Genomic DNA, 26,174 nt, shown 5'->3' with positions numbered 1-26,174 from the left:
TTTCGGTTTTGAAAGACATGAGGGTGAGTAAATGATGACAACACTTTGGGATGAAAGTTTCCTTAGAACAGTGAGGAATCGTATATGCTTTAGTCCAGTATTTGGCATTACCTTCGAGGCCACAGGTCTGGGAGCAATCAGACCAAGCCGACCAATCAGAGAGCTGGCAGTTGATTGGACACTCCACCATACAGGAAGCGTTCATCAGCCACTTCTTCTCTAAGCCCAGCTGTGAGAGAAAACAAGTCACTCTTTAATCCTGTTTCTTTAGCATTCATGAGAAATGCTCATCTCTCATTTTAACCCTGACAAAAAGGCTTTAAAAGAAAAAGTTCACCCAAAAATGAACATTTTCGACTTATTTACTCACACCCATGCCATTCCAGATATGTATGACATTCTTTCTTCAGCAGAACACAAATTAAAATGTTTAGAAGAATATCTCAGCTCTGTAGGTCCTCACATTGCAAGTGAATGGTGACCAAAACAAGTGGTGTAATCATATGGGGCAGCTGTGGCTCAGGTGTTAGCTGCTAATCGCAGGGTTGGCGGTTCGAATCCCGGCCCACACGACTCCACATGCCGAAGTGTCCTTGGGCAAGGCACTGAACCCCAAGTTGCTCCCAATGCCTTGCATGGCATTACATGGCAGTTCTGCCGCCATTGGTGTATGAGTTGTGAATGGGTGAATGGGACACAGTGTAAAGTGTTTTGGTAACCTCTAAGGTTAAAAAAAAGCGCTATATAAGTGCAGACCATTTACCATTTATTCAATGTGTTCTGAAGCGATCCAAGCAGTTTTGGGTAAGAACACACCAATGTAATTCCTTTTTTACTAGACCCCTTGCCGTTACAGTTTCTAGGCACGATCATGATGCCAAGCTTGATTACACTTCCTAGTGCTTGACGCATGTGCAGAGCGCTAGATGGCGCTATAGGAAGTTTAATCGAGCTTGAAATCATGATTGCCAAGAAGACTGCCGATGTCACGATTTTATAGTGAAAAGGAGAAACATTTTGGTCTTTTCTCATTCAAAATCAACTGGATAACTTCAGAAGACGTGGATTAAACCACTGGAATTGTATGGATTACTTTAATACTGGCTACATGTGCGTTTTGGAGCTTCAGAGTTTTGGTCACCATTCACTTACATTGTGAGGACCTACAGAGCTGAGATATTCTAAAAATCAATTTTTGTTTTCTGTAGAAGAAAGAAGAGCACATGTGGGATGTAAATGATGAGAGATCTTTTGTTAACTATTCCTTTAACCTATCAGATTAGATCATCTGTTTTTCTATTTAATAATACTATTCAACAAACTCTCTAGTTTTTCATTGAATTATCCCCTTGTTTCTTCTAAAAAGTGAGAGATGTGAGATTACTGGGGTCTTTATCTCAGCAAAAAATAAATAAAAAACATCTGAGAAGCAAGAGATTCCACTTGCTTTCCATTTAATCTCCCTGCTGTCTAGGAGAAAAAACATAGAAATTGCAATTGCCTTTTTTTTGCATTTTTTTCTTTCCCAAGGACAGGCATTCTGCACTTGAGATGTTTGTTACCCGTGTGCAAAGTGGGACTGGTTAAAGGCAGGGTTACAAGGTTAATATACCACACAGCTGATTTATCTCCCACAGGGTCCAATTAAAGTGACCAGAGCTGTCTGACTTTTCCCATTTCTGACTCACATTGAGGGAGTAGTTTACCCCAAAATTTTAATTCTCTAATCATTTACTCACCCTCATGCCATCACAGACATTCTTTCTTCTGCTGAACACAAAGAAAAACTTTTTAAAATAATATTTCAGCTCTGTTGGTCCATTCAATGCAAGTGTTGTGCAAATATGATTTTTTTTAACCTTTGTTTATCCCTCCCATTGTTTCCCTTTCTCCTCCCTGCAGAGCAGAACGCGAATCGCCAAAAAAAGGAAGGAAACTTGGTCCTTTGGTGAATGCAAATAGTAGGGCTGGTCAAAACAGCAGATTTACAGAAAAAAAGATTAAAACACTTGAGTCTTGTGGATTACTTTTAGCTTCCTCAATGTGCTTTTAGGTGCTTCAAAGTTTTGGTCACCATTTACTTACATTGTGAGGACCAACAGAGCTGAGATATTCTTCTAAAAATCTTCATTTGTTTTCAGCATATGAAAGAAAGTTATACACATCTGGGATGGTATGAGGGTGAGTAAATGATTAGAGAATTGTAATTTTTAGGTGAACTATTTCATTAACCCATAACTTAAAATGGCACAAATTATCTCCTTTCCCACCATTGTCTCATCATAACAATATTTTAAGAGAGCAAAAGATTATTCAGGAATTTTGCTATATTTGTTGCTTTGCAAAAAGTTTTATTTCCTTTAGGAAATGCACATCTAGTTACTTTTTCAATGCTCTGAATATTCAGTAGTTTAAAACTACTTGGCCTGTAAACAAATCTTCAAACCTCTTTGCAGAACTTCATGTCAACTGACTTGCTGTCACTTCTTACGCAGTCCAACATCCTCGTTTTGACACCAATTCCACACACAGCATTGGCACTTAATTGGCATGTGCTCCAGTCTAAGAAAACACAGACACACACACAGACACACACACACACACACACACACTTTTTAGGGCAAAGTTTTTGCTCCATAAACAAACACCAATTCAGCACTTTACTATAACGTTCTTAGGAGGTTATCATGAATGAATTCTGGCCAGAAGGAAAAAGCATTTCCAGTAATGATAGTAACTCTTGAATTATGCACACACACAGTCTAATGCATTTTAATGGCACTGAAGCGAGAACAATGCAAAACAAGACATATAAGAGCTTATGTTGTAATGCTGAGAAAATACTGAAGTAGTCAGACACATTTGGTGCCACAAGTGGTACCTAAATACATACTTTGCTCTTTAAATGTGAGGTGCGTTTTGAATCATCACAACAATTAAGAACTATTTCAATTTCCTTGTACACCCACCCGTGATGTTGTAATTATAGTGAAAACAGTTGCGGTTCAGAAGGCAGGGCTCAGTCTGCATGCTAACCGGACAGTCCTCTCCCTCTTTAGGCAGACGCAGGGCAAATGCCGTCCTCTCCCGATCGCCACTTCCAGAACACGGCTTAGGAGACACAGAAAACACACAGAGTCCTATTCATTCATGTCTGTGAGAGCACATAACTCAAAATACATTTACAAGATCACATGCAACAAAGACAAGAGAAAATAAGTGTTCATATTTATCCTTGTGCTGTTCATTTACTGTCGAACAAGTGCATCTCAATGACCTGCTGTGATTTTTATGCCGCTATTAAGACTTTAATGTCTGCTGACTCTCAATGAGGTCATAAAAGCCCAGGATAAAATAAAGTCCCCATTGGCATTACCCAGATAAGGAGAAACAAAGAGAGAGACACTGAGCATCTCAGTAAAAAGTTCTAAGTTATGTTACATTTAAAGGGATAGTTTACCCAAAAATGAAATTTCTCTCATTATTTACTCACCCTTATGCCATTCCAGATGTGTATGATTTTCTTTCTTCAGCAGAACACAAACAAATATTCTTTGAAGGCTCTCTCATATCTGGTCCATAAAATGCAAGTGAATGGTGACCAGCACTGTGTAGCTTCAAAAATCACATAAAGCAAAAAGAGTTGTCCCTCCTTTTCTTTAAAAAAAAAAAAAAAAAAAAAGCAAAAATCTGGGTTACAGTGAGGAACTTACAATGGAAATGAATGGGGGCCAATCTGTAAATGTTAAAATACTCACTGTTTCAAAGGTATAGCTACAAGACGTAACCAATATGTGTGTTAACATGATTTTAATGTGATAAAATCACATACTATTTTTATGTAAATTTATAGCCAATTTTACAACTTCGTTGCCAAGAAGACATAACACCATATGACTGTAAAAACAGCGATTAAATGTTTTCTTCACCTTTTAAACCCTCCATAAATTTCCCCAATTCACTTCCAAAGTATGTGCCTTACTGTAACCTAAATTTTAGCTTTCTTTAGAAAAGTATGTGTGACGAGGAGGACGGCGGGGCTGGGCAATGAAGATCCACAGCAGCTCTGAATCAGCTGATCAGTGGGAGAGCGAGATAAGGGGCGGCCGGAGACGCCGGTTGGAGAGAGAGAGAGATAGACGCAACACTGCTGTGCATTTGTGTCTCTGTTTGTTTCAAATTCATTAATATCATTTAAGTTTATGTCGGCTGCTTAGCCGGTTCCCGCCTCCTTGCCCATCCTGAACCTGTTACAATGTTGCCAAACACTGGGAAAAAGGAGGGATGCGCTGTCGCGGAGCCCTTGCTGCTTCTGTACACCAAAGGAGCAGCCGCAGCCGTCTGTCTGCCTGGGGACGGAGGGGTAGCTGCTGGCCGCCAAGAGCAGTTCTGTCCATCAGGGGCTGGAGGACTCGCTGCTGTCCCCCGGGGGAGGACCGGGAGCCAGCAAACAAATTTTCTCTCTCTCTCTGTCGCTCCGCCTCGCTCTTTCCTTCCCCTCGTCTCTCACAGTACTACATAAATGTGGGGAAGACCTGCCGGCATGCATAGCCGAAAGGCAAGGCCCCCCCCTCTGGGAAGGAAGGGAAATGAGTCATGCCAGGGGTTCCCCTGACCTGAGTCTGATGATTTATGAGTGTGACGAGGAGGGCAGGGCCAGGCCGTGAAGACACACGAACATGAATGTGCAATATTGCTAAAAGAATTATATCCTGATAGTTGCCAGCCTTTTTACAATGTGATTCAATATAGAGTTACATCTTATTTTATCTATTTGCTCTGAAATGGCTTAAAAGAGTGATTGTTTTCCAATAATTTCAACCAAACAGCCATTGTAGCCAAATAAATTCTTTACCGTTAACTGTAAGTAGTAAAATACAATACAAACCCACTTAATCGAATAAATGTCACGATTGTGTTGAGAAAGTATATTTAGGAATAGCAGCAAGTTTTATTGCGCTCTATCAGTATCACAATGACGTTGTGAGTTGTATGCAGTCATGAAATCAGAAACCCTCCCCTCAATAAGATCCGATTACAAGTGGTCAAAGGAGACATATATTAAAACTAGTGGAAATGGTGAACATTCTTGACCAACCACTTGTGACTGGATCACCCAGGATGGATGTTAAAACCAGGCGTAACTGGGACTAAATGGATTAGCGGGAACCTCTCACCAGGTCACATGGAGACCAGGTACTCCAGTCGGACAGCGCACAGTCCTCGGGGCAGGGCAGTCGGCTCTCCCTCGTGCCCAGTGGCATCTCTTCTGGATCACACAGATAGTCTTCCACTGCATCAGTGGGGCCATCTACTGAGTTCAACATACACCTGGAAGTCCATTTAAGATGGGTACAGATACATAACAGAGCAAATTTACATTTACCAACTGAAGATTTTCTTTGATTTGAAAAAGAAGATCCTCCAGATCTTGTGTGGTGTTGAATATTCCTCACATTAAACCATCAAAACAAAAATATGATAACTAAAATCAAGATGCAATCTCACTATTCAGAGAGACTCAAATACAGCATGTTAGGAAAAATGCCTTAAATCATTTTGTAAAAAGTTTTTGTCAGTTCATTTTGGGCCCTGTTGCTCACATTTAGACATTAATGCCTATTTGGCATTCAGAAACTTGGCAGGGGCTTGTTACTAATTCATATGCAACAAGATTAGTTACAAATATTAGCAGTAAAGCTATGGAATCAAAAACAGATTGTTTAATTTTAAAGAGGTCAGAGAGAGGAAAATGGTCATGAAAAAAACGAATTAAGACAAGAAACACTGACTAGGATTATGAGTGCACTTATAAGGACTTATATGGCCCCTTTGAAGGTTAATTCAGGAAATACAGCTTAGCTTCTACAAAGAAAATGTGTTTGGACTCTTACCTGACTCTTCTGGTCTGCACACCCTCACCACAGTTCTCCTTCAGGTCCACATTACTCACTTTCCACACGCTCCAGGGTTCTGCGACCCAAATATACTGACTGCAGTCACTCACACACGGGACCACCTCATACACCTAAAGAATAAGACCGCCAGCTCATTACAATGATCAATTCAACTACAAAATGTACCACATAAAATGTGTTCTCATTCAAGTATACAAGCTAGAAACACCAGCAGTTTCAAAACAGCACAGAACCAAAAGCAGAAATTAAATAAAAAAGTATAAGAAGAGAAGACTCAAATTACCTGAGCCTGTTGCCAAGCAGCATTTTTAGAGAGAGAGACAAATGTGAAATATATGATCAGAACATCAGCACCTCAGAACATAACGTTAAGTTAAGAAAGCATTTGTTCTTCATTTATTTAAAGGTGAAGTGTGACATTTCTGTGCCACTAGTGTCACATAATAGTAGGAATGTCAGAAAATATTGAGGCATCGATTATTGTTCGGCATGCTATTTTCTAGTTTTTGAGACATTGATATATTAACATTAGCCGACATTTAAATTATAAACGTAATTTTTCTGCTTTCAAATTTGCTGTCAGTTGACCTTCCGTTTAATATATAGTCTGACTTACACAGCTTTGGGGAACCACAAGAGGGTGATATAACATTTACAGAATTTGGTTGCCCCACGTAGAAGCACCCAGGCATCACACACACAATGTGTCGATACGGTGCAGGCAGGGCTGGACTAGTAATCTGGCACACCGGGCATTTTCCCGGTGGGCCGACAGGGCCATGGGGAGAACCGAGCGGACCGGTGGGTCGGCCGCAAAAAGGGCCAAATGGGCCGCGATAAGCCAAAATGAGCCGCGGCGTTTTGCAGAATGCACCCCAAAAAGGTGCCGCGATATGCAGATTGGACCACAAAACAGCGCCGTGATAGGCAGAAAAGGACAGCAGTAGAATCTCAGGCCGATTTCTCTTCCAAGTCCAGCCCTGGGTGCAGGTCAGTCCAAAGCTGTGAATCCAGTCAGTATACTCACAAAAGTTATTAAGGTTATTGTACTTCTTCAAGAAAGAACAAAGTGATGTTGATGAGTTTGCTAGCGTGTGAAACTGCTGTAATCGCTCAAAACGAACAATTTGTAATAGTAATGCAATTTCTCTGTATGTAGACTCTAATAGATTTCCTTCAAGCTGTCAAGCTACAAAAAGACACACTTATACTGTAACTGAAAAAACATTGTGTGTAGGCTATATGAAAGATACATATACACTTTATATCATCCAGTGATGGCTAGACAGGGTTGGGGAGCAGCAGAATACATGTAACGGGAATACGTATTTAAAATACAAAATATAAGTAACTGTATTCCACTACAGTTACAATTGAAATAATTGGTATTTAGAATACAGTTACATTCAAAAAGTATTTTGATTACTGAAGAGATGAATTTGACATTTTATTGTCATTTGTTAAATTTAATATTTAGTCCTTTCAGATGGAAAACATTTATACATATATATGATGCGATCCAAAGTGCATTTGAACAGCGGTGAAACACTGTTTGGAAAAAAGTTTGGAGCAGAAGAAATAAATCTTGTGTAATTTGTTAGCTTTACGCTAAGCTAAAATGCTATCTAGCCATTTTACGTGCACGTTGCCAGGCACGATAATATTTTTCATCAAGGAAATTCACGTTAGAACATAATTTTTTTTTTCTAGTAAGACCTTTGATATTATATTAAAAATTATATTCTTGATAATCTTTGTATTGTTTTCCTGTAAAAATATCTAAAAATCCTTAAAACAAGATCAGTTTGATTAATCTTGTTTTAGAAACAACACTGCAAAAGATATTTATGTTTTTCAGAGAATGTATTTTTAACATGTTTATTTTGTCTTACTGAACTGGCAGAGTTTTATAGTCAAAACAAGTGAAAAAAAATCTACCAGTGCTGAAGAAGTAATCCAAAGTTACTGACCTTGAGTAATCCAACAGAATACGTTGCAAATGACATTTTACAGCATGTATTCTGTAATCTGTAGTGGAATACATTTCAAAGTAACCCTCCCAAACCCCGTGACTAGAGTATATAATCATTGATTTGTCATTTGATAATTGTTTAAGACAAATTTAATGGAAAACTGTGCGAGTTGCGCTCCATAGTCCCACCCCAATCGGTTGAGCCAATGTTGCTGTGTCGGGCTAGTCAGGATGCACGAACCACAGAGACACAGTGTTTGTATTTTTCAGGGAAATCTACCTACAAACAGATTACTCAAACATATTAAACTGGGATAGGAAAAAGTAGTTTAAAATCAAAAAAATTTCAAACATCACATTTAAAGAAACAGCAATGCATTAAGTCAACATGAAATGGTTTCACAACGTAATTTTAATTGGATAATCTTGCATATTTGACAGGATATGTAGAGAGAAAAATGAAAATGTAGGACGGGAATTTATTTTATGCATTGGAATTGATTAGATTGTAAAAAATACCAGAATGACGTCAGGTGTTTGGAGGGGAAGGTTATTATATTAGGGATACGTGACATCAGCCAAAAAGATTTTGGAAAAATGTGCACATTAAGACAGGTATCCTATCATGTGTTAAGGAAGTAAAGGGGGTCCATTTTGATTTCCTGTTGACTTTAAGAAAGACAAAGTATAAATGAATTAGTTTTTGCCCTAGACATTTTCAAATTTGGCAAATTCAAAACAACATGACCTCTAACCACCCTGGTAATCTAGTAATTAACAAAATTCATGAAAGTAATTAATCTCAACAGTTTTATGAAATTCAAAAATATGTTTGTCAGGATCAAAGAGTTCAGAAGCGCTTTGATGTGGTTTATTTCTAGCACATCTCAGAACATTTTTAGATGAAAAGACAAGCAATGCTCAATCATTTGATTCACTTGTGATCCTATTTTTGGATCTTAAGCATGCTTTACATTGTATAATCAGAGCCAGATGTTTCAGATATTAAGGGAATATAATTGCTCTGTTATAAAACCCAGTGAGCAGCCTAAGTAGGCAGCATTTAAAGGCATCATAGATGTGCTCCAAATGCAAAGACCATTTCAAAAAGTAAGCAGTGTAGCCTAAGTTCTTAAAATTAGACTAATTTACCCAATATGTGCAAGCAATTGTCACACAGTTGGCTTAGCAACTGTAAAGAAAACAATTTGTACAGTGAGCGCCAATTGTATGATGCAAAGAGTTGCTGCCTATGTAGTGTTCCTAGTGGGTCCCTTATGATGTTCAGTTAGGATGCTGCATTAGAAGATGCTTACCCAGGCAGTGGAGCGAAATGCAGACCACAAGGTTTTGTAACACAGCCAATAAGTATTCAATAGTTGTATAAGGTATAAAACAATGTGCTCAATCATCTTATAATCATACTTGCATGTTTTAATTTATGCATATGGAAGGGTGACATTTACCTGGTTAAGGTGGTCCAGTTTTGGGCAGGGTCTTCCACCATTATATGGCTTTTCTCTAAGCCATTTGGAGCGAACTTTGACCCCACTTCCACAGGATTTGCTGCAGCGTGACCAGTTCGACCATTCGCTGAGTTTACAATCAGATGGACAGGGAACAATGCAGGCTTCCTCTAAATACCCTGAAAACAGGACGTATGTGAAATAAATATCAGTCCTACCAGGATTTCGCTACACTTTTTTGACTGAATATGCAGTTAGCAAGGAAAAAATAATAAATACACACACAAATACCATTCATTTAATTTTATGAAAATTAATTGCTAGCTGTGATGTACGCACAACCGTCTGCAGTCCTGAGAAAGTTTAGACAAGCATTTTGAATGTGAACACAATAGGATCTCCATTGAGCGCCTAGGCTCTACAATACAGGACACTAGCCATCCCATTGGGATGTCATCATTTCAACCAAAATACAGGGCATCCCGGCTAATATGGGACAGATGGCAACCCTACAGTACGTGGGGATGACAGAATGGCAGCTGTGCAGTTGGAGATGACTCGACTGCATCATGCTTTTTAAGCATTTATTTTGCCACAGTCAAACATGGAGAAAAGTAATCTGCTTAGCTCAGAATCAAGGTTAATGTGGAAAAATTGAGGGACTTATAGCAGATAATTTTGAGAGTGGTTGAATTTCACATTCATCTTCACGATCACAAGATCATTAAATCCTGGAGGGAGTGAATTAATATCAACAAAACTGTATTAATGCAAACATAACAATGGGATGGAGTCTCAAAGACCACTCAAATCCATTTTACAGTCCATTATTGTGGCATCATCTAGAGTATTTCAGACAAACCTGCCCTATAGACTACGTAAAAACAAAACGTTAATCAAAAATTCAGAAGCGCTCTATCTGTCTAATTGGACGGTTCTTGGCCAGAATAAGCTGTGATGAGGATCAGACTTTCTGCCGCAAGTCGAAAGTCTGGCAAAATTTACCAAACGGGAACAATTAATGGGCAATGCAGATAATCTCAATATGGCCAATTATCGGTTTAAATGTTTGATTACAAATGTAAAATAAGCTTTTACCTTGCCTAGATCATTAGAAATATTGACATGCATAAAAAGTGTGAAGAAATTCTTATAAAATAGAAAAGATGGCTACAGGGACAGGGAATGTTATATGCTTCAGCAGCTAATACTGAATTTATTATAGCAGTTTGCTCATGTGTACTGCCAGCTCATTTGGCCCAAGAGGATCAGCCTTTTCCAAAAACACACACACGCGCATGCTGCGCACACGCACACGCACACGCACACAGTTTTCTCTGTACACTGTATCCTTCAGAGCATCCTTACAAGAGTGGCCAAGAATTGGCTCAGAACATCAAAGTCAATAAAATGGAAAAATCACTGCTACCAAAATACTGTGGAAAATGTACATACAAAATAAGATAGTTCTTGTCCTGGAAGCTGATTTGTTAACAGTGTTCCAGCTGTGCTAAAATACATATAGTAACATCTATGACATGAAACACCAGTTTACTATGCCACTGTGTATATATCACTGCACAGCACCAAAATAGAGGCAATCTAAGTATTAACCTTTGTTTACTCATCAGGAACTATATCTTCTTGTGGAAAGACGGCACAGAATGCTTTTTTAAAAATGAAAATTAGTGTCCTAAATGTCTTATGCAGCAACCATTCTAACAATACAATCAGGCACTCAATGGCATGCTATATTATGAATACAGCCTCTCTTACTTTATTGCTTAAATATTCCAAGAATAATCTCTACTAGTTGTGCTCAGGGTCCAAAATGATTCACCATAAATATTTCTAAACAGCCTTCTGTAACTGATTTCTACATAATTTTATTCAAATATATAAACGTATCTACTGTGTGTATATGATTGCATGTATGTACATATACATACATACATACATACACAGTTGTTTTTACCATTGTATATTTGCAACAAACTGTACATCACTTAAAGCACAATATACAAGCCACTCAGTGAAATGCCAACTGTTACAAAGACATCATGTTAATTTGGTTTGCAGATGTTGGTTTTGGTGTTTTAACACCAGAAATACATTGCCAGTGCTTTTTTATGAAAATAAAAGAAATACTTGGGTGATGGTCTCTCTAATTGGTATTGTAAATCATGTATTTGTTACAATTTCTAAAATTACCAGCCAAGTAGTCGTGTTTATTTACTAGTCAAAGCCAATTACTGTACTACAAGCATTTGGCACTTAGTAAGTGTTAATGTTTGGACACTGAATGTAACTGACTGCATGCAACTGTTGTGCTAATGACTGCATCAGTATCATGTATCACAACCGTTTTATGGGGACACTAATTAAATGTGATATTACAGTACCTAACTGTACCTTGACAGTAACCTGTTCACCTGATAACTGAAAGAAAGAAATAAGAAATTATACTTTGCTTAATGAAAACTAAACCTATTTTTACGACCATTATGATTTTTTGCATTATATGATGATTTTAGTGACAACAATGAACATTTTCCCCCCAAATTCTAATTATTTTAATTTGAGAGAAATAATGATGTTCCATTGAATTGTATGTGTACATCATTCAAGTATTTGTTGTACTGCATTAAATTGATACTGATGAATTTATGCTGTATTACACTAAAACGTAAAACGTATGGACACATTACTGTGTGGTAATTTGGAGGAAAGATATGCTTAATTTTCTTTAAAGTAATGTCACATTGCATCTTAATGGTCATTAAAATAGCCTTAATTTTCTTTGTGCCAAGTATAATTTATCTTTTTTTTATTTTGGGGGACAATTTTCACAGATAGATTTTGTAAAACTCACTTAAATAGTTTAAGCCCTTATTTAGCTGTATCAGTCAAAGATCAGGACATGGATACAGGAGAATGGTTTTACTTCTACTTGATATTCAAAACTTGACACATCCTGTTCAGCTAACAAGCAGCTGATACATAAGTCATGCAGCATGAGCCTACAGGGGATTCTGCATGGAGACATGATTGAAAAATCAAAGCAATTAATCAGAGAGGTCTGGGGTGAGTTCAAAATATTTGTTTGCCCTTATGCAGTCTGTCTGAAATATATTAACCAAGGTTTGACACGGCCGTGACAGGACCAGAGAACAGTCCGTCCCCTAGGAGACTCCCACAGCGACACAAAATATCCTACACCGCTACAATTAGGGAATGGTAAAGAATTTAACCACCTTTATTTTACTTGTATTAAAGGACTTTCAAATGTTTGTGCTTCCCATCCATGTTGATATCAATCACACTGAAGAAGATCTGTAAAGTATGTGTTTTTTGTGATCAAATCACAAACATTTTTAGACCCTGTTTAGATGCTGTATTTAGCACTGCCCACATGTGATCGGATCACCAAAAATGCAGGTATAAACTGGGTCTAAATCATGACAGCATTTTCATTTTAATGTGAACTGTCACTTTAAGGATTACATTAATAATTATTTTAGTACTTCTGAGGAAGCACCAGATAATTGATCCTAACTTAATATTATTAAGTATTACACATATAAAAAATATGTAATATGTAAAAATAATAAAATAAAATAAATGGATCAATTGTCACACATTATACATACATTTCTGCATATACATGGTGAAATTATTTATTTTTCACATATCCCAGCTAAGCTGGGGTCAGAGTGCAGGGTCAGCCATGATACGGCACCCCTGGAGTAGATAGGTTCAAGGGCCTTGCTCAAGGGCCCAACAGTGGTGTCTTGGTGGTGTTGGGGCTTGAACCCCTGACTTTCTGGTCAGTAACCCAGAGCCTTAACCGCTGAGCCACCACTGCCCAAATATGCACATCTTTAAAATACATATCGTCAGAATACATATCTAATTAGACAGTTTTAAGTCTCACGAACCTTAAGTATACTGTACATAAAACAGTAAAAGTTTATGGTATTTAAAGACAGATAATCCTGAAAAAATTACTTTTGTTACAGAGAGAAAGTCCAAAAGCACTCGGACCGTTTGTTGTTGTTGTGTGCAGCTAGTGAGGACAGCTAGATGCTATTTAGCCCGAGATGGACCACTTGTATTGAAATGAATGGAAGAAATTGGAACACCCAATATGGCAAATGTAGAAAAATGAAGTCTCGCCTTACAAGTAAAAGATCCAATCCTCATTTAGATTTTTTTTAGCATGATCTGAGATAAAGAAGCACAATTATTATGTTCTTTGATTGTAATCTTGACCAACCATTTTGGAGATTCCAGTCTTTCCCCATTCAAGTTGAGAGGAGCTGTACTTTTATACTGCTTGAATACATAGACCCAACCCCAGTCACAATCCATCTGTAAAAACCAGCTCTCTCATCCCATTTGCCCCACAGTGTTATGCCTTACCAAAGAAATGTCAGCCTGGTTACACTGCTAAAACAGGGGAAATCCCTCTAGGTGGAGAACCCCCCTGCACATGCACTGACCCCTGGACCCAACATGCAGCAGTATCTGGCCCTACAGCAAATTCAGAGGTGGCAGAGACCACTTCAGACTCAGAGTCACTGGCCTTTATGAAACATGCTGCCGCTTGTGTAATTTCTTAGAGCATGGGTTGTTGCTGTGACCTTATTCCTTCAACACAATCCACATTCTGTCATATTACTGATTCTGGGCAACACCAAATACCAACACACACACCCCACGGGGTGAGACATCAAAGTAAAACTATGCGTTAGATTCACCATTTCTCACCCTGACAGCTGAAAGGAATAGTTCATCCAAATTGAAAATATTATCCAAACCCATTTGATGGTGTTTTTTTTGTCTGCTTTCATTGCACTGAAAAAAGCAGCATGGACATGCATAAAAATATCTCCTTTTGTGTTTTTGCAGAAAGCAGGAAGTCTAATAGGTTTGAATTAAATAGTGTATATTTGGAGGGGGAAATTGAGTTGAGATGGGGGTTGTATTGTTTTATTGCTTGTATTATTGCATGTCGAATCTATTATTATGTGTGTGTGTGTGTGTGTGTGTGTGTGTGTGTGTGTGTGTGTGTGTGTGTGTATCTTGTGGCACTTGTCGGTGTGTGTTTTGTAACACATATGTATTTCCAAGAAGGAATATCCCTGTAAATGGACTAATAAAGCATATTCTTCTATTTCTAAATGATGGCCGAATTTTCATTTTTGAGGAAACTAAGACTTTGAAGCAGGCTGGTAAAAGAATAGTTCACCCCAAAATGAAAATTGTGTCATCTTTTACTCATCTTGTGTCATCTTTTACTGGAATTGTGTCATTCCAGTCCTCTATGCCTTTTATTGTTTTAGGTTTAATGCTAAAGGAGAATTTTACATCAATATTTTGACTGAAAAATTACTTTTTTGTTTCTCATCAAAACATGTCATATGCTTTCAGAAGACTTGTAATACTAGTAACACTTCCCATAAGTTGCATGGACAACGTTTAAGATAATTTTGGGTCCTTTTTTAAGCTTGAAAATAAGTTGCTATCAACTGCCATTGTATAAAAAGATGGACTGGGATATTGATACAAATTTGTCCTATTGTCAAGCCAAGCCATTTTATTTTTTAAGATAGCGCTTTCGACATCACACATGGTTTCAAAGCAGCTTTACAGAAAATTATGCTGTAGCAGAAAATTAAGCTGTGATGTCAAGTCAAGTCAAGTCAAGTGGTTTTTATTGTCGTTTCAACCATATACAGTTAGTACAGTACACAGCAAAACGAGACAACGTTCCTCCAGGACCATGGTGCTACATAAAAACAACAAAGGACCAACATAGGACCACATGAGACTACACAACGGAATAAAATACCTACATAAACTACCTATATATACCTATATAAAGTGCACGTGCAAACATGTGCAAAAAGTACAGGACAGTACAACAAATTACTGACAATGAACAGGACAATAGACAGTGCAGCGCCGACCAGTACTCAGTAGTGCAAAAAGATGACAGTTTCTAAAAATGTAAACATAACATACTATGAGATAATGTTCTATGCACATAGCAGTTATTGAGGTAGCAGACAGTTATAAAGTGACAGTAATTAAAGTGCAACTCAGGACACGTGTGTGTCAAACCAGTCTCTGAGTATTGAGGTGTCTGATGGCTTGGGGAAGAAGCTGTTACACAGTCTGGCCGTGAGGGCCCGAATGCTTCGGTACCTCTTGCCAGACGGGAGGAGGGTAAAGAGTTTGTGTGAGGGGTGTGTGGGGTCGTCCACAATGCTGGTTGCTTTGTGGATACAGTGTTTTTGTAAATGTCTTTGATGGAGGGAAGAGAGACCCCAATGATCTTCTCAGCTGTCCTCACTATCCTCTGCAGGGCTTTGCGGTCCGAAACGGTGCAAGTCCCAAACCAGGCAGTGATGCAGCTGCTCAGGATGCTCTCAATAGTCCCTCTATAGAATGTAGTGAGGATGGGGGTTGGGAGATGTGCTGTCCTCAGCCTTCGAAGAAAGTAGAGACGCTGCTGGGCTTTCTTGGTGATAGAGCTGGTGTTGAGGGACCAGGTGAGGTTCTCCGCCAGGTGAACACCAAGAAATTTGGTGCTCTTGACGATCTCCACAGAGGAGCCGTCGATGTTCAGCGGAGTGTGTTCACCTTGTGCTCTCCTAAAGTCAACAACCATCTCTTTTGTTTTGTCGACATTCAGGGACAGGTTGTTGGCTCTACACCAGTTCGTCAGCCGCTGCACCTCCTCTCTGTATGCTGACTCGTTGTTCTTGCTGATGAGACCCACCACGGTCGTGTCATCGGCGAACTTGATGATGTGATTCGAGCTGTGCATTGCTGCACAGTCGTGAGTCAGCAGAGTGAACAGCAGTGGACTGAGCACACAGCCCTGGGGGCCCCAGTGCTCAGTGTGGTGGTGGTGGAGATGCTGTTCCCGATCCGGACTGACTGAGGTCTCCCAGTCAGGAAGTCCAGGATCCAGTTGCAGAGGGAGGTGTCCAGGCCCAGCAGGTTCAGCTTTCCAATCAGGTGCTGGGGAATGATTGTGTTGAATGCTGAGCTGAAATCTATGAACAGCATTCGAACGTATGAGTCCTTATTGTCTAGGTGGGTGAGGGCCAGATGGAGGGTTGTGGTGATGGCATCGTCCGTTGAACGGTTTGAACGATACGCAAACTGCAGTGGGTCTAGTGAGGGGGCAGCTGGGTCTTAATCTGCCTCATGACGAGCCTCTCGAAGCACTTCATGATGATGGGTGTAAGTGCGACGGGACGGTAGTCGTTGAGGCAGGACACTGAAGACTTCTTTGGCATGGGGATGATGGTGGTGGCCTTGAAGCACGTTGGAACGACGGCACTGCTCAGAGAGATGTTGAAGATGTCGGTAAGAACATCTGCTAGCTGGTCTGCACATCCTCTGAGCACTCTGCCAGGAATGTTGTCTGGTCCAGCAGCCTTCCGTGGGTTGACTCTACGTAGAGTTTTCCATACATCAGCCGTGGTAAGACAGAGCACCTGGTCGTTGGGAGGAGGGGTGGACTTCCTCGCCATCACGTCGTTCTGCACTTCAAACCGAGCGTAGAAGTCGTTCAGCGCATCTGGAAGGGAGGCATCTTTGTCACAGGCAACTGATGTTGTCCTGTAGTTGGTGATGGCCTGGATGCCCTGCCACATGCGCCGCGTGTCACCGCTGTCCTGGAAGTGACTGTGGATTCTCTGGGCGTGTGCGCGCTTTGCCTCTCTGATTGCCCGTGACAGTTTGGCCCTAGCTGTTCTTAGGGCTGCCTTATCGCCTGCTCTGAAGGCGGAGTCTCGGGACCTCAGCAGCGTGCGCACCTCCGCAGTCATCCACGGCTTCTGGTTGGAGCGTGTGGTGATGGTCTTGGAGAAAGTGACATCATCAATGCACTTGCTGATGTAGCTGGTCACTGATGCTGTGTATTCCTCCAAGTTGGTAGAATTGCCATATGTTGCAGCCTCCCTGAACATGTGCCAGTCAGTACACTCAAAACAGTCCTGAAGAGCAGAGATGGCTCCTGCTGGCCAGGTTTTCACCTGCTTCTGAAGCGGTTTTGTGCGTCTGACGAGCGGTCTGTATGCTGGAATTAACATGACAGAGATGTGGTCTGAGTAGCCGAGGTGGGGGTGGGGCTCAGTAACGTCTTAAAGTCCTTATTGTGTAGTTTAAATGAATAATGTGATTGTAGATTATGCTTTAATGGGGGAGCCAGATCCCCTCTGGCTATACAGCATGAGTTAATGCCTATATCAGTTATTGATGTGTATTTGACGAGGAGGAGGGCGTGGCCATGCCATGATGACGCACGTTCAACACTGAATCAGCTGATCAGCCGGCAGCCCCTCCATTCCCAGGCAGACGGCCGTGGATGCTCCCATGGTGAATGGTAGCGGCGAGAATTCAGTGACAGCACATATTCACCCGGGTTTTGGCACCACTGTAACAGTATAAGGGTGGGCAAGGAGGCAGGAACCGGCTGAACAGTAAACATAAACTGTAATGGTAAACTTAAAACTGTGCGTTTGTCTCTCTCTCTCTTACAGGTGTCTCCGGCCGCCCCTTTATCTCACTCTCCCGCTGATCAGCTGATTCAGCGCCGGCCGTGCTTTAAGGCATGGCCACGCCCTCTTTCTCATCACAGTGTAATGCAAGTCATGGTTTCAATTAGTAAACTGTGTAAATGTTGGTGGCCCAATTTATATGTCCTTTTGTGTTCCTCATAATAAAGTTATTTGGGTTTGGGGCAACATGAGGGTGAGTAAATGGTGATAGAATTTCCATTTTTCCTTTTAGAGCATAACATGCACATTGGCATCCCAAGATAAGCAGCACAGAATTCAGTCTTTGGAGCTTAATATACATTTGTCTAAATATACACATTAAACATTCATGTAAAAAAAAAAAAAACAAAAAAAAAAACATTGAATGTTTAATTTCTGGCAAACCACTAAATAAAATGCAGAAGTGTCACATGTGGCCATGTATGAGTACATGGCACGTCAAACAGCAAAACACACACTGAGAGAGAGAGAGAGAGAAAATATGAAGGGTGCTAAACACTTGTAGCAATCCGTCATGTTCATGTTTATCTCCCCTCAATAAAAAATGTGTGTGATTTTGCTTTTGCCCTTTTCTTCATGTGTTCCGGAGAAGCGAGGTAAAGAGTATTTACTGATTTCCTTAGCAGCCTAAGGCAACGTGTCATACAGAGCTCTCTATTAAAATGAACTGCAGTGATTAACTCAGCAAGAGAGAGATGGTGGGGAGAGGATTTGAAAACCTAGTGAGCTGCCTTGCTATCAACTGCCTACATGGGCAGCTACCTTCTAAGACAGCATCCTAACTCCAATAGAACCTCATTAATGACCAAAATGGAATGCTCTACAATGGCAGCAACATACAGATAAAATAGCACTCCTCATGTGATGTGCACAGGAGACTCGGCTCACAATTGATTTTAAAGGTTTGATGTTAGCATGTTGCTAAGTGATACTTTAATAGGCATACAACACAATAAAATTGGGTAAATTGTTCTTTTTATTGATACTTTTTGACTGAACGAATTATAGGGGAGGCTGGGGCAAGATGTCATATGGGGAAGTTGTCACAAATGCTTTTAGTAACAATAAGATTTGGAGTCAAAAGTACAATTATGCAAATGTGTGTTTCAAACACCTAGTTCAAAACTTTCTAAAAATAGATTAATTATTTTTTTATTCAACCCTCCAAAGTAAATTTTCACTGTCGTCATTTTGTTGTTACGGCTCTTGGGTAAACAAGTGAGCATAATCAAACTATGCTTTAAAACATTTAGGCAGGGGTCAACTAGATTATAAAGGGTGATTTTACCCAAAAAGATTTAAATGTGTGTTTATGAACGTCAGGTCAGGGCATCTTGCACATTTTTATCAGGGCAGGTTGTGTCATGTGTTTTAAAAGAAACAAATGTATACAATTTATCAATAAAAAATATTTGTTGGCCAAAGCAATGTTTTGACATTTTTGGTACCTTTTCCATTGTTGTTTCATGAATCGTTTTGTGCCTCATTATTGTTTTAATTTTTACATTTGCTGAAAAATCCTAATTTAACCTGTTTAATGCAGGTGTAGATTTAAAAAAAGCAGAGGTTTTGTTTTGGTGGTTGTGATAGTGGGGACATGTCCCCCAAGTCACCCCCCCAATGTTCATATAAAACCTACGCCACTGGTTTAGTGGGAAGTTCCATTGTGACAACTTGCCCCTATAGTTTGAAAATATGCCCTGTTATTGGGGCATGCTGTCACAAGAGGTCAACATGTGGTCATTTAACTTTTCCCCTGGACAAGAACTTTTTTGTAGCCAAGTCTTGTAGCCAAATAAAACAGAAATATTCCATGGAGTGAAAGTGTAAGAGATATCCCTGGTCTCCCATATGCATATTTATAATTGAAAAATCTCTTGCTTCATCCATCATCTTGGATCCTACCTGTATAATGCCTTAAAATGCTGCTTAGGCAGCTCACTAGGTTTCGGAACACAGTGACTGACAGAGAGAGAGAGAGAGAGAGAGTAATGATATTGAAAAATAAATCTTCATCATCAATCTTCTTCTGTCTGAATCACTACTGATGACATCACTGTTATCCCCGTCCACATCCGCACATCATGAGCTTAGAGACCCCAAATGGAGATCCTACGCTACTTCATTATTCATTTTGATTTCATGTGAATGCCCTCGGGAGAATCTGTGATGCGAACAATGGAAGTATAGATCAGATTATGAGGCATAACTCTGATGTTTTCAGGCAAATGTTTTCTTGACTTAAATCAATTGTAGAGTTGAATTCTCAAGCCTTTGAACCACAGGGAAATTAAGAGGAAGTAACTGAATAATAGAGCATTTGAGCCTTTAACCAGGATTATTTAATTCCTTCATTTTCATTTAGCAGCTCTCACGTCACTTTTTTGAATGTACACTGTTTCGGAAAACCCCTAACCCTAAGAATTACATTTCTGCATGCAAAGAGCCATTCACGTTCGAGTGTACTGTATATTGAGTGTGTACATTGGCAATGGTTTATGGGAAAATTGTGTCCATAAATGCACTTTCTGTTCATTTACACCGATTATGCTTAAAAAGATGACAACATGTGTGGTCATGTAAACACATTAAGCAGCATTCTTACCGGATTTCAAATCTCATGTAAACATGGTATTCTTGCGTTGTTGTATTTTTTAAATCAGTGTGTTTGTGTGCATGTAAATTGACCCACTGTCTAAAAACAGTGGCAGAGTGCCCCTTGATGGTTTTGCTGTCAATCATCAAATGTTTCTGGGAGGGCTTGACGCAAATCTATGAGGACATTATTACAATTTTAGCGTTACAATTTCTCCCAGTCATATGTATTCAAGTGGGCCGTTTCTTCACATTATCACGTCCATGTAGTTATTGTAAAGAGACGTACCGTGACTGTTACAACGTGAAGCCTCCACAAGCCTGTTTTCTTGGTCGTAGCAGACCATGGCCTGGTACCGGTAACCCTGCCCGCACTCCTTAACATCTCCCTGCACCTTGATGCCCAAAACGCTCTCCACACGGCCCTCAGGCAGAATGCAGTCGGACCAGTTGCCCACAGGCTGGGCGTTGTATTTGTCACAGGGGCAGTATTGGGTCTCGCTCAGCGGGTACATCTGGCTGTTTTTACACTTGTCCTTCTTCTTGCTTTTTCCTGTAATCAGAGGAAGTGTTGATTACTGCTCTAATTAAGCTCATTAGAGAATGAGTCATGAGCGCTGAGGTCAACGCTACACTCCCCCGCCTGCCTCAAACTCGCCATGTCTGCTTGCAGCTAGTACTTCAGTTCACTGCACGACCACCTATAAAAAAGTACCATGGTATTGCCATGGTGTTCTGGACATATGCCATGGTCACACAATGTTGTTTTGGACAAATGAATAGTAATACCTAAGGCTGGGCGATACACCAAATATTCACAATATATTTGCAATGGTTTTTCTGGTGGTATAAAATGTAGCTTTATTGTGATTTTCATTTGGCCATTACGTTTTTAAAAGACAGCATCAACAGACACATTTCAAGATCGTCTCGTAAGTAATAGGTCATTGTGTTCTCAGAGTTGTTTTAATAGTGCTTAATTAGTCATTTAAACTCTGTATATTGGGAAGTTCAATTCATATCAAATAAGTGAATCATTTCAAACTGTCAGTATCAATGAATTAATATAAAACTCTGATTTAACAATCCGTTTATGACTCAAAAATGTCCATGGCTACTTAATGGCTATTAAGTAAAGCCCTATTTGGATGTGATTTGTTTTCTGGACAAATGTCTGACTGTAGATTCATTATTACTGTGGACGTCTGTAATGGTTACTTTTGATTTGCACAGGATAAGGAATGCCTGTAGAGATCCAAGAGATGGGTGCACTGACGTCACAAATAAACAACCCATCAGAAATTGTAGAGATGTGCTGATTAATTAGCAAGTAATATCAGACATGAACATATGATGTAGCCTCTCTGGGATTATTAGAAGAAATTGTTTGAAATACCTGGAATACCAATAAAAATACAGCCTAACTGGTGACATTAGTGAGCCTGTAACCCCATATTACACTCTTGAATTTCAAATATGGACAATCCATTCCCACTATGTATTTGTTTTATGCCCCTCCCAAAAAAATATGTTCCAAAACAAGAGGCTGCAGTGTCCGATAAACACTTAAAACACAACTTCTCCCCTTCACTCTGTTCAAATAACAATATTACATGTTAGTGCACTAATTTCCATAATCAAAGAAAATATGCTGGTTTGCTTCTCTTTTACATGAGTGAATAAACACTTAATTGCACTTAATGCTTGAGGAAAAACATGCAAAACATGCATAAGCTTTACCTTAAATTGTAAAGTGTGTCTTTTTTTCTGGTATATTCTTACATGACATCGTCAGACACACAGAGAACTTGAGAAACAATGACAATTAAAGCCACGGGCTCACAGACAGCTCAGATTCATAACATTTTAACCTTAACCTGGGATTTTACTGGGCGTTTTATAGAAGGTAAAAAATGCTGAAATGTTTATACAGTCAATGGAAGCGCAGCGTAGTTCTAGCAGCTGTACATCATCACATCATTAGTGGGGTAATTCCTAGCCAATCACATGTAAGCCATTGCTTTATAAGTCTGCTCACAATCTATCACATTGCTGTTTCAGTGTGCTAACATGGCAACCTCCACCACCCCACCACCACCAGTTGAGCCCTGTCTATTTTAATTGTTGGTGTATTTAAACACACACTAAATGGATGTCATTAACCATTTTGATACATTTCTGATGATGTGCACCTCAGTACAGGATGATATTAGAAACTGGATGTTGTGCTTTGGACCATCATTGACTTTAACGAGATCTATTGCTTTTTAAGCGATACCTCTCATGTCCGATGTAGACAGGGTGTGAGTGGTTAACAGTTGTGCGAGATGAACATTTTGATATATTCAGATGCAATTTGCTGGATCTATGTTATGTGTAAACCCTGAAATGTGGTTTTTATATTGTGTATATATATATAAAATATTTATATTGTGAATTCTACCCCCCAAAGCAAATCTTCACTTTCATCATATTTTTGTAATAGCTCTTGTGTAAAATCTACTATATTATGAAGGTCGATTTATACAGAAAGTTTAAAGGCATTTTTCATGAAAGTCAGGCTGGTGCAAAGTTCAGTGAGCTGTATCTTTTTTCCCGGCAAGAATGGTGATAATGTTCGATAGCTATTTTGCAGCAAAGACTTCAATGTATATAGAAATACAGAATCTGACCTACCCTGAGAAATGTGCACTGGAGTAAAAGTGTGACAAACAGCCCCGCTCTCCCCAATTCTCTGAAAAATGTATTTTTATCATACACAATTTTACTTCTCAAGTAAATCCATCTTCTTTTAAGGATGTAAGATCTTTTTTACTAAAGAAAAAGAAAATAAAACTGATTAATAAAGGATTAATGGGGTGTAAAATGTGTGTAACTTTGTGCATGATAGCCATTCCAAAACTTTCTGCTGAATTCTGTATGTATAGATTGTGGGCTTGTACATAACTTGCTCCTTGTGGGTATCGAACCAGCAGCCTCCTGAGCATTAACCAGTATGCCACACCATCCAACCACTACCCAACATAAACCACAGCGTAAAGAACACATCTGTCATCAGTCCTTACCTACGAGAGCTCTCCTCCGTGTCCGAACCCCGACACAGTCTGAGGTGCAAGACGAGAACTTAGACCAGTTGGTGAGCTGGCAGTTGTCTCGGCATGGTAACTGGCAGGGCTGGCTTACAGCGGGCATGCTGCTGGTAAACTTCAGACACTGCACAACATCCACCACTACACCATCCAGCTGCCTACATGAGATAGCTGCAGATCACACACACACACACACACACACACACATAAACAAACACAGAAGTGAGAATCAAAAGTCCTATAGATTACAGAGAGAATGGGCACAGTGCCAGGCACAGAGAAAATGTGTTCAGGCTTCCACGAGTTGGTTAATTATAGGACAAAAAGGCAGGAGAGTGTCAAGTTGTTCACTTTGATCTGGATTTAATGTATTTAAAACTCATTAGTGAACAAATAAGAAACACTAAGCCAATGACTACAGTATATAGCAGTATCTAGCCAATACAATATTTTAGTAATTATTCACTATAGAAATTTTCTTGTCTTGTTTTATTCTATTCTATTCTATTGATTGTAATTATTTATAATTTATAAATGTTTTATATTAAAGACTGTAAAGACAAGTCTGTTTAGCGGTACACACTCCTGTGAGGATGTGAATTAAGATGTTGGAAGTGACTTCTTCAGTAAACAGGAACCAATAACTTTGTGGAAATACAGTTTAATAGAGCACCAACAATGCATGACGCCAAACACAATGACACCTTTCCATACTGTCAAGAGTAATCAGATTAGGAGTTTGAAGGGCAAATGTGAAATCTGGTTTGATTGAAGTCTTTGTCAGACCGCTGACGACTTCAGTATAATACATAATGCAGTCTTCTCTTGGCTTATGAGCGATACTAATTTATAAAAGAATTGGAAAAACACAAAGTATAAAATCCAAAGTAAAGGGATTCAAAAGGGAATAAAGTTGTATCAAGATACAATACAGATGCAGATGTAACATTCTGAAATTACTTTGCTGCCTTAAACTGTAATAATAATAATAATATACATATCTCATAAATTGTTTATATGACAGATACAGGGGAATAGAGAAGAATGGAATTTAGCCCTTATTTAGACAAAGCAATAATCGTAGGTATTTTAATAATTCACATAGCAAATAAACAAGGATGAGGAAATGGGTCACAAATAAAATGATGCATAATAAAATCTGTTCCAGCCTGTATGTGGCCACAGTGTGTCAGTATCAAAGATCAATGTAGCTGATGTACCTCTAGTCTGGACTCCAGTGCCACAGTTTTCCTGAGCTCCTTTACTATCTTTGCGGATACTCCAGGACACCAGCAGACATTTTCGCCACTTGTGTGTTTTCCACCTGCAATGAGGAAATGTAATTATGTTTGATAGTCACCAGTGCTTAATTAGTAAGTACACCGTATATCCTAATTAGCTGAAGTGGCTGACTACCTTGGAAACTGACTATGTTTGAAAATGAACTTGTTTAATTTAAATTATAAAACAACTTAAACAATTCAGTTTTTTGTTTTTTTTTCCACAATAAAAAAATTATAAAACTAACAACATATGTGTTTGAGTTTATTTAAGGGTGAGTAATTGACAAGCATTATTGGATTAACAATAAAAAAAAATATATAAAAAAAAAAATGACAATGAAGGTCAACAATAACTGTTAACATTATGTGAAATACAGCGCAGAATAACTCAGAAGTGTTGACACAGTTCTGGTGTGTATAGCTGTACCTGTAACCCGGGCAGACAGATGGCTTCTTACAGTCTTTCTCTTCATAAAGGACATCCGGGCACTCCTGACCTCCGTTAGCTGGCATCTGGATGACCACTCGATAACGAGACTGTTTACTCTTCTGCCCATTTGTACCTGTCGTTCCAAATGCTCTGGTTCATATACTGAATTACACTGCAGTGTATCGTACATTGAAAAATATCTTTACAGAGAGACGGGCATACAGATGGATAGATATACAGACAGACAGACGGATAGAAATTCAGACAGATAGAGAGATGGATAGAAATTCAGACAGACGGACAAAAATTCTGACAGATGGATAGAAATACAGACATAAAGGCATACAGACAGTTAGAAATACAGACATACATGCAGACAGACAGATGGATAGAAATACAGACAGATAGACAGATAGAGGGAAGGATAGACATTCAGACAGAAAGACAGATAGATTGGAATAGAGACAGACAGATGGACAGAAATTCAGACAGGCAGACAGACAGAAATTCAGACAGACAGAAATTCAGACAGGCAGACAAATAGACAGAAATTCAGACAGACAGGGGGATAGAAATATAGACATACAGGCAGACAGACGGACAGAAATACAGACAGGTAGACAGACGGATGGATAGAAATACAGACATACAGGCAGACAGACGGATAGCAATACAGACATACAGGCAGACAGACGGATAGAAATATAGATATACAGGCAGACAGACGGATAGAAATACAGGCAGACAGACGGAAGAAATACAGACATACAGGCAGACAGACGGATAGAAATGCAGACATACAGGCAGACAGATGGAAGAAATACAGACATGCAGGCAGACAG

The 26,174-nt window shown here is 39.3% G+C and overlaps 1 protein-coding gene across 1 annotated transcript in view; it reads right to left on the bottom strand.

Moving 5' to 3' along the window:
- LOC127657782 (thrombospondin type-1 domain-containing protein 7A-like) overlaps positions 1-26,174 on the bottom strand; it is a 151,341-nt gene that overhangs the window by 16,019 nt on the left and 109,148 nt on the right. The window contains exons 13-22 of the mRNA XM_052146684.1: positions 25,330-25,465; positions 24,840-24,943; positions 23,596-23,790; positions 20,820-21,083; positions 9,351-9,535; positions 5,895-6,028; positions 5,178-5,331; positions 2,970-3,111; positions 2,447-2,562; positions 112-229 (exon numbers count right to left, since the gene is read on the bottom strand). Of these exons, the coding sequence (XP_052002644.1) occupies positions 112-229; positions 2,447-2,562; positions 2,970-3,111; positions 5,178-5,331; positions 5,895-6,028; positions 9,351-9,535; positions 20,820-21,083; positions 23,596-23,790; positions 24,840-24,943; positions 25,330-25,465 (1,548 nt within the window). The remainder of the gene's footprint in view (positions 1-111; positions 230-2,446; positions 2,563-2,969; positions 3,112-5,177; positions 5,332-5,894; positions 6,029-9,350; positions 9,536-20,819; positions 21,084-23,595; positions 23,791-24,839; positions 24,944-25,329; positions 25,466-26,174) is intronic.

The sequence above is a fragment of the Xyrauchen texanus genome, chromosome 17, assembly GCF_025860055.1.
Source record: "Xyrauchen texanus isolate HMW12.3.18 chromosome 17, RBS_HiC_50CHRs, whole genome shotgun sequence".
NCBI lineage: Eukaryota > Metazoa > Chordata > Actinopteri > Cypriniformes > Catostomidae > Xyrauchen > Xyrauchen texanus.
The sequence above is the reverse complement of the archived record's forward strand: the minus strand, read 5'-3'. Positions and strand labels throughout refer to the sequence as shown.